This window comes from Antrostomus carolinensis, unplaced genomic scaffold, assembly GCF_000700745.2.
Source record: "Antrostomus carolinensis isolate BGI_N321 unplaced genomic scaffold, ASM70074v2 scaffold355, whole genome shotgun sequence".
Taxonomy (NCBI): domain Eukaryota; kingdom Metazoa; phylum Chordata; class Aves; order Caprimulgiformes; family Caprimulgidae; genus Antrostomus; species Antrostomus carolinensis.
The window spans coordinates 23400-33025 of NW_010314074.1; the positions used below are offsets into that span (position 1 = coordinate 23400).

The 9626-nt window shown below is 40.3% G+C and overlaps 1 protein-coding gene across 1 annotated transcript; it reads left to right on the forward strand.

The window, feature by feature from the left end:
• Positions 1–403: 403 nt before the first annotated feature.
• Positions 404–1333, forward strand: TACSTD2 (tumor associated calcium signal transducer 2). Its single transcript, XM_010167497.1, is given in 1 exon segment — positions 404–1333. A coding segment is annotated over 1 exon segment (930 nt).
• Positions 1334–9626: the final 8293 nt, after the last annotated feature.

Consider the following 9626-nt stretch of genomic DNA (forward strand, 5'->3'; position numbering starts at 1 on the left):
GTGCATTTCCACAGTCCATAAAAAGTCTAAAGAAGGAAAAGAGTAAGGTGCTTGTGCTTTAATCCGTAAGGGAAGCCCAGGGTAGCAGCTATGCTTCAGGTTGGCTTTTGTCTCTTCCCTGGTGTTGCCTCATCAAGTCAGAGGGATGTCAGGCATCTGGAGACAGGCATTGGTGCCACTCCCTGAGAAGTCAGAGATGAAAGTGCAGCTTGTTGACTTCTCTAGGATTTGGGTAGGAGATGACAGTTATTTTATAAGGAGAACCTGTTTGGTGGATCTCATTTGAATCTTGATAAAGGGAGCAGCACGCCAATGTGTAGAAACAAGTAGATTCCACGAAGGGATTAAAGCCTCAGATGTAACCTGCTGTCACCTGGGACAATCCATGCTTCTCACCTGCAATATGGAGCCTGCATTTGGGGTTTTGCTGGGTTTGATTCTGGTGGCAGCTTCATCAGCGCAGAGCAACTGTACCTGTGCTACCAACAAGTGGATGGTATGTGCCCAGGACGCGGCTGGGAACTGCACCTGCACACTGGTAGGTTCAAATCACAAGGTAGACTGTTCAACGCTGACTTCAAAATGCTTGCTGATGAAGGCAGAAACGATCTCCCTGAAGGAGAAGCACTTCTGGGGCAATCCCAGTGCGCTGTTAGATAACCATGGCATTTACAATCCAGACTGTGAGGACAGTGGTGTCTGCAAAGCCAGGCAGTGCAATCAAACCAATACTTGCTGGTGTGTGAACACGGCTGGAGTGAGAAGAACCGACAAGGATGACCAAAGCCTGCGTTGCAGTGAGCTGGTTAGAACAAGCTGGATCTACATTGAACTGAAGCACAAAAGAAGCTCCAGAGCCTTCAGTGTTCCCGACATGGCAAGGCCCTGAAAGCTGCTTGAGAGCCGATACAAGCTGCACCCCAAGTACATCGCAGTCATTCAGTATCACTCCCCGCTCATCCAAATCCGCCTGTACCAGAACGGCCCTCGGAAATCCAACGGTGATGTAGATGTAGCTGATGTCGCCTAGTATGAAAAAGATATAAAAAATGATTCCCTGTTTCATTCTAACAGTACATTAACTGTCTCTGTCAAGGGAGATGCTCTGGAGATTGAAAAACTACGGATTTACTCTCTGGATGATAAGCCACCAGAGTTCTCTGTTAGACAACTGGCTGCTGACGTTAGTGGTAGGCTGACAATCACAGTACTGACTGCTGGCTTTGGCATCATCGTGCTGGTTATGCTGAGGGGGCTGCGAAGAAGAAAATATAAGAAAGCTAAGACTGATGAAATGGGTGAAATCAGAGCATCAAGCTTAGCACTGCCCTGATCTGAAAAAAGAAAGGTAACAACAGGGAAAAAAAAACACAAACAAACAACACAAAATATAAATAGCAAACAAATTCAGTGTATATGGATGGATTTGGATATTTTTTTTTCTTTTCCACAGGAATTTGTACAGTGATTGTTCTAAATTATTCTACTTTAGTAAGAATGCCTTTTTTGGTGGTTTGGGTATAAACTAATTTGGGAATCAGTTACCTAAATATTTTAAATGAGTCACAATTTAGAGGCTAAGAGAAGTGTTACAGCTGCCTGTTTAGCATAACCTCGAATGCTTTCACTAGTCCTGCCGGCCTGGTTCAGCTTGCTTAAATACTGTCTGAGTAATCCTTGGTATATCCACTTACTGAAATACAAACACTTGCCTTGGCATCACTGAGTTCCAGAGCAGCTTTTCTGTTGGCAAAGACTTCTTTTCAAACGTGAGGGGGTTTTTTTTTTTTTTTTTAAGGCTGTTGGAACATTTTATCAACAAATAATTTCATGAATATTACTAAATAACCAGATAAAGTTTGGGTAAGATGCTGCACAGCACCAGAGGCTTTTATATGGAGTCAGTTGTTAGGAAACATTCCTGCAGTCACTTCCAGGTGTGGAGATCCCAGGTTTCTGAGTTTGTATTCAGGCAGCACAGTGAGCTATTCCCATTTGTACTCTTTAACAAGGGTCTGACACTCCGAGTCAGCAAAGATCCCTTGATCCCAATGCAAGCGTAAGTTAACCTTGGTGTTCTGCCCAAATTCAAACGCTGGTAATAGCTTTCTGTCTACCTAAATTCCCCTTGCAATTTTAATGGGAGGAGATATTTTTCAGTGTTGTACAGCTTCACAGAAATGCTACACAATGCTTCAGGACAAGCTGAAAAAGAGCTTTATTCCAGTAGAGCTGCAGAGGGAATCTGAGAGCAGAGTGTAATTACTGAAGTTGGAATTTAGCCAAGACACTAGATCTGGACTTCTTTGCTACCTCCTCATCTGCTGCATTCCTTGCTTGGGAGGTCACATCCACCATGAAGGACGTTTTAAAGAAAATAATGCAAGTTGTTAAAAGTGGAAATAGTGGCAGTTACGTTCTCGGTACTGCGTATGGATGTCTGAAGTCTCATCAGTCTAATCTGCTTACGTTCAAAATGAGACCGCTCCACCTAGGCGCTGCAGCAGGGTCAGCTCTTCTCATCTGTTATTTATTTTCAATGTCACTAGTTTGTAATTCTAATAAGTTAGTAATGCCCAGCTTCTAGGGCAAACTGTTCAATATGCATCTCTGATCCTACTGAAAAAACAGGATACCAGGAAAAAAGCGAAGAAGCTTTGATTCTGTTTCTGCCTTTGCTTATCTAGACGAGGAAGAGACTTGATGTGTGGAGGGTGAGGGTGTTCGTTTGTTTCATACTTTTTGGCTTAAAATACACCATTTCCATTTAACATCATTCTATTTCATTTGGAAAAATGAAAAAAAAAAATAAATTGGGGCTGGAAAAATTTGGGCTTTGGATAAATAGAAGAGGGGGGATGCATTGCATTTCCCTAAAGTAAGATCTTTATGCAATTGTATCAGCAATATTAACACATTCAAAAAGTTTTGGAGCAGGGTCTATAATTTATTGTGTGCCTTATGGCAACATGTCCACGCTGGTTGTTTTTCAGTCAAGTATACACATTAGTTCTGATAAAAAATGAAGTAAGAAGTTCTGAATTTTCAGAAAATTCAGAACTTTTAACCCAGCTTCACACAATTTTGCAATTAGGCTTTTATAAAATGGATTAAATTAAAAATCTGGAGCTGAGTAGCCCTCAGTGCTGAAGAAATGTAGAATGAGAATAAAAAATTTCCATGTACATTTCCTAACCACTGTCTAAACTTCTGCAAGGCTGATAAAAGCCATGTGTTTGAGAGGCTGGTGCTGTCCTTCTATCAGAGAAGATCACAAGATGTGCAATCTTCTGGGGATCTACTGTGGCTTTCAACGTTCTTTTAACATCACTGCATTTTTCTCCTTTCTGTCATAAGAAAAAAATGATTTGCAAGGTAAACGATGAGATTATATTAAAACAGAATATAAACATGAAGGCGTAATTTGGATTAGATGCAAAAGTGACAAATTGTTGAAAAAAATCTTCTTTGGCTCCTGCTTTCGTTTTCAGAAGCTGAGATTAAGAGAGGCTGTTGTGCCATTCATATTTTTATTAAAGGACTGCCCCACAAAAATCATGTGTTGTGTCAGTTCTTTCCTTGCCAGTCATCAAGCACCACTGGACTGCGTGTTGCTAGGGGATGGAAAATGCACGAGGGTCATTTAATAGGAGTGCTAAGGTATGTGTCTGCAATTAATCAAAAGAGGGGGAAGATTAATTGCAGTGTAGAGCTTAGAGAACCTCTCTTTGGAGAAAAAAGAATATTTATTTTATTAATTTTTATTATTTTTTGAATAAAGCTACGTAAAGCTACTGTAGGATCTGGACTATAATAAACCAAGCATGCCCATTGCTTCTGCTAAGTATTTATTTCTCTCCTCCTGCTCCAGTCCTACCACCTCTCAGACTATAAATTATCTTTTTGGCACATGGTAGATCGAGGATTTTTCCGTAACAGTCCATGATATTCAGCTTGTTTGACTTTGTCTGCTGCTGCTGTTCTTACTGAAAAGGAGAAAATGAACTCCTTGCCAGTTTTAAAGCTTGCAAAATGTTTTTTATTAGTCATTCTAATTTAGACATTTCTAACTGTGAAATTCCAGTTCTCCTTTCCCTGTTCTAATGGCGTGTTTGTTCATTGTAATTAAGTAATTAGGCTTTATCCTCTTTGCAGTGGGTTCTGTGGTACGGGCAGCATGGTGATGGTGCTGGTGGTGGTTTTATGTTCTAGGTGGCACTGGCTGACAGCTTTCAAGCAGTGCCCTGAACGAGGTGATTCACATCAATCTTGTATCAGCTTCTAGGGGGTCTGCTCAGGCATAAATATATTCAGGGAATTGTTTTGATTTGGAATGTTGTTTTAATACTCTGTAGGTACAAATACATATTTATGTATCTATGTGTAGGTAGATACAGAAATAGCTGATGTGAGAGTGCCTTTATGCTATTAGCTACCTGTATTAAATAACAGTGGGTATGCTTGCTTTAACAAAGAGCTGTCTTGCCTAAATTTTGTTCTGCAATTCCAAGGGTGCCTTAGAAAGCTCAAAGTAACCACTGGCAGAGAAAAAAATCCTGTCTTTGTGCTGTGACTCTGAAGAGGATAGTGCTGCCCTTTCTGTACAGCACTATTACCTTTGTGCAACTGCACAAAGTGGGTTTGGGCTTTTGCTTTTCACTTTTAGTTCAAACTTCTTTAACCACTCAAGTTCTGAGGACAGTGCCAGAAGCAATGCCAGTACTACAGCAAGGAAATTAAAGATAAGGATTCAGGGAAGGATTAAGACCCTGTTCCCTCTATTCCCTCGGTAAAATCCATGCCTGCTTATATACGCCAGCGCGTATTCTCGAACGCGTTGGCACAAAGTCCCCGCGTCAGTTTGCAGTGAGGGGTGTGTGTTCACTGCACCTGTATGTAAAGACGCCCACATCACTCCTTACATTAGAGCAGGCAAGCCCTGGGGAAAGCTTTGTGGCAGCAGATCCTACATTGCATTCAGCCAGCACGCAGCCTGCTCTAGCTCTTATCAGTGGTAAAATAGCCCAAACCTGCTGCTGTTTTGGAACAAAAAAGAATTCTCTTCTTGTCCCATCTTCCTCTGATTAAGAATAATCACTTTATAGATGTTTTGACTTAGATTATAGCCAGATTAGGTTAATGATGTGAAACAAAACACTGGCTGCACAAATGCACACCAGCACATCTGTGATATTAAACACTTCATGACAACTTCCTTGGGCAACTTGGGTTGCCCAAGAAAGTTGTGGATGCCCCCTCCCTGGAAGTGTTGAAGGCCAGGTTGGATGAGGCTTTGAGCAATCTGGTCTAGTGGAAGGTGTCCCTGCTGATGGCAGGGGGGTTGGAACTGGATGAGCTTTAAGGTCCCTTCCAACCCAAACCATTCTGTGATTCTATGAACTAGAGACGAGATCCCCCCCATAGTCCTTATAATGTTTAAACCTCAGGGAATCACCTTAGAAAAACCAAACCAATTTCTATTGCTTGCATATCTAAACCGCTTTTTCACAGGACACTTAAAGAAATAACAAATTAGCCCTTCTTCCACTTCTCCTTAATTGGCCCAGTTAATGCTATTGAATATAGTCTTCCTCGTGCAGGTATAATTATCCTTTCCAAAGTCTTTCCACTGATTCGCCTCAGGGTTTTAAGTACTGCAATTACCTCTTTTTTTTTTTTAATGCTAAAATTAATCTTCAGTCATGACAATTGCTATCAGAGCAGGAAAAATCAACTTCCAGAACTTTTACAATTATTATTCAGCAGTTCTAACAATATTCCTTGTATCAGGATTTATCTAGTTAAAATTTCCTACATGCCAGGCAGCCTGACAAGATTCCCATCTCATTTTCATGATGATCCCTATTCCCTGAGGAATAACACTCTTACAGTCCTACTCCAGCACAAATTAAGCACCACAGAAACAATTAGAGAGACTTTGTATTATCTAAATGAGAGACTGAATGAGAATGCATTTCTAATTTTCCACTGAGATTTTTACATGTGGGGCCAACAGTACTGGTGGCACATGCACCCAACCTTTTTCAGCTACGTTTTGTTAAATCAATGTCTGTCCTTCTAAAGCTTGAAATGAGAAACTTTGGCATTTTTACTGGTCTGGTTGCACCCAGAAAAGTCAAGTGGAACAACTAGAAAGTAATTGGATGTGGCTATGCTGTAGCCACTGCACTGTGCAGACACACTCACTTTTAGCAGGGGTCTGCTGAGTTCTCCTTCTTCCTTCCTGTCTTCACCTGCTCTTTTCTGTGGCTGGAAATAAGGCGGCTTTGCAGCTGTCTCAATTCTGCTGAAGGACTTGAGCAAAATCTCTTGAGTGTAGAAGGTTAATTAGAACTCTCTTTTTCAGTCTCTACAAATACATTTTGCATTTTAGAGATCAGATAGAAGAATTCTGTCATATTTAACTATTTTCACTTTTTCAATTTTCACAGTTGCTTCAAAAGCAGTTGACAAATGACGTGCAAGAATTAGAAGCTAGGAGAATAAAAACTGCTGCCAGTTCTTTCATTACTTCATCTTAAGGCCCAGATGTTTGTACATCTGGTTCCTTAACTCACAGTATCTTGTCTATATTTATCTTACCCCAAAGAAGAAGAAAAATAGCTAACAATGCATTTATCTCTGGGTTGACTTACATCCTTTTTTTTTTTTTACATCAACAACACGGATAATTACAGCAGAAATAGTTACTACCTGTGAACAGATTCTGAAACAGCACCTACTAACTGGTGTGTCAGCAGGGCAAGGGACAGTTAGTGCACAATGCAGTACACTGAGTGGATGAAGACAGGATATTCTAGTGAACAAGACTGCGAAAAATCTTCATATTTATGAAAAGTGTTGCCAGGTCTTTTAAGTGAATGTGAACTCCTGAGATTTCAACTGGCCAAACAGGCAAAGTGGCACTAAATCAAATTGCTGACTTACAGAAGGCTGATGGGCGTGTATTGTTTCTGCCAAGATTTTAGCCCGACATTAATGAGCAGAAGTGAATTACGCTGAAAATGGAATGACAAAACCATCAATTAATACTTAGTTTTTGCTTGGTTTTATCTAAGAGACAAATATTTTATTATTTTATAGTAAGTTTTTTTCATTTGAAGCTGAAGACTGTACATTTTAACTGACAACTTTTTAACTGTGATGACCAAAACTGGTAGCAGGGAGACTTTAGTACCAAATTCTTTCCAGCTGAATATACAGAAAAATATTTTCTTTTTTATTTAAACTGTTTTTCATTACTTTTATTGGATTTGACATTTGCTTGTTTGAATAATTTCATAGCTATACAAAATCTCATTGAGACACATTGACACAGGAAAATTACACCTGTTAAAGCATTAATTGGTTAATTATCCTAAGGACTACTGCATAGTGTGTTTGTACAGTGTATGTGGAGAGCAAAAGCTCTGATAAGCTCCTATCTAGTCAGTCTAGATAGGAGCTTATCAAAGCTCCTATCCACTTAATAAGGAAACCACTTAATAAGGTTTTGATATTAAGTGGTTTCCTCCACAGCAACTTGAAGCAAAGATTTGGGGACAGCTCATGATAAATGACTCTATGAGCTCTATCCTCCCAGGTACAGAGTTCACAGGTGTTTCATATGCATTTCATCTTTGGGGAAAGGAAAGCAAAGAGAAAAAGGAAAAGAGAAAAGGGAAAAGGAAAAGGAAAAGGAAAAGGAAAGACCGCTATGAAACTGCTTCACAGTCTGAACTCTCTCTACAGAGAAAAGGAAAAGGAAAAGGAAAAGGAAAAGGAAAGACCGCTATGAAACTGCTTCACAGTCTGAACTCATTCTACAGATCAGTTTTTCAGCAAGGAGATGCAGTGCCATGCTGAGGTTCATCAGAAAACCTACACATCACTTATGACCTCTAAGTAGGTCTTACACAGTCATGAAAGCTTGCACACTGGTCGTCTTCAGAAATCTCAGTTACGATGTTTTTTTTTGAAGAAGAAGAGATGAGGCTGCTAAGCAAAATCTCAGCTACAAAATAAGTCTTAACCTATCTCTCTAAAGCATAGAACTTTATTATTTCCTCAGGAAAAAAATGCTTATATGTGTCTATATTCATTAAAAAACAAGAGGAGCCATGGTATAAATGGCTACTTAGAATTTTTTTTTCACTATACATCTATTCAGAGAAAAACACCCCTATGTAACTATCCAATTGCTCAACTGTTTACCAGATTTTCATATAGATACATTTAGCATTGGTATCTGATAAAGAGATGCTATAATTACCTGTGCTGTATTTGTTGCTTTCAAGTTTTAATTATAAGTGCTGCTGAAATGCAGAATGTAGAATACAACTTTTAGCCCCATCCTTGCCCTCTCAAAACATGCAAGGAGTTTAACAGGAATTTAGGTGAGTCAGGAATGTAGAAATAGCTCCTATACCCTCTATGCAGAGTTAAATAATGCAGCTGGAGAAACAAACAATAGCAAAAAGAAATATGTAAAGAAAAAGCTCAACATTTTCAGATTACTTGAAATAAAGTGGAGAATCTGTGAGGTGGAAGAATGAAATTTGCTCCACAGAACAAATGGTAGAAAGCTTTCATGCTTGGCTTAGGAACAGAGAATTTTAGGTAAAGAAGACCAGAAAAGGAGGCAAATACAAAGTCTAAGAAATAAGGACATTAAGCATCAGGAGGCTTCAACGAGAGCTTCCATCTCAGTTCTTTATTTCTTGACAGGCCTTAGGTTAGACCAAGTGCTTTTCTGCTGCTACAGCTCAACTGTTTTTGTGTCTGGAGCTGACAGTCACAAACATTAACGTCATACTAACTGACTGACTTTTTGATTTTACTCTTCATGCGCCTTTATGATAATGGGGGCTGGGCAGGATTTAAACTAATTCTGTCTACTGAAAACAGGCTTTCTACCTGTCACTACATAATGTTTCTTCTTGGCCTGGACTCCCAAGATCTGGTCACTATGTACTTTCTTTGGCAGCAAACATCAATGTTTAAGTACTGTCACAGGAGAGGGCCTGAGCTGTAAAAAGAGATGGACAAGTGAGTAACTCAGCAATCACTGAACAGTACTTGACTGTGCCCGTACTGAGTATGTAAAAAAGTCACTGCTGAGAGCAAAGATCTGCGTTTCTTCACCTTTCCTAATGAGAGGGCCCTTGTTTACATGCAAAGCCCCAGGGCTTGTATGAAGCCTGGGTTACCCTGTCATTACCACACCTGTCTCAGCCTCACCCTTCCCTTCAGCAAATAACCTGTTTTACACATGGTATCATTTAAGATGTACTGCTGGCCAGATGAATAGGCTGAAAGTTACATATTAGGGTAGCAGCTTGCCATTTTCTTGTAACTGGGAAAGGCCGCACATCACCTCCCCACCTACCACTGTGACAGCAGAGCTGACTGCTCCCCTCCACAGAAGTGTCACCAGCCTGCTTTGGTAGCGGGAAGCACTTCAACACTTCAGGCCTTCAAGTACAGCAGCAAGCAAGCCCAAGGCATGGCACCCATGAGTTCTGAAAGCTGAAGGGACCTCTAAGTCTGGCTCACGACATCTTTCTTGACAGGCAGGTCCAGTGACACAGGAGTCAGGGCCAACCCCAGCTGTATGGTGAGGCAGT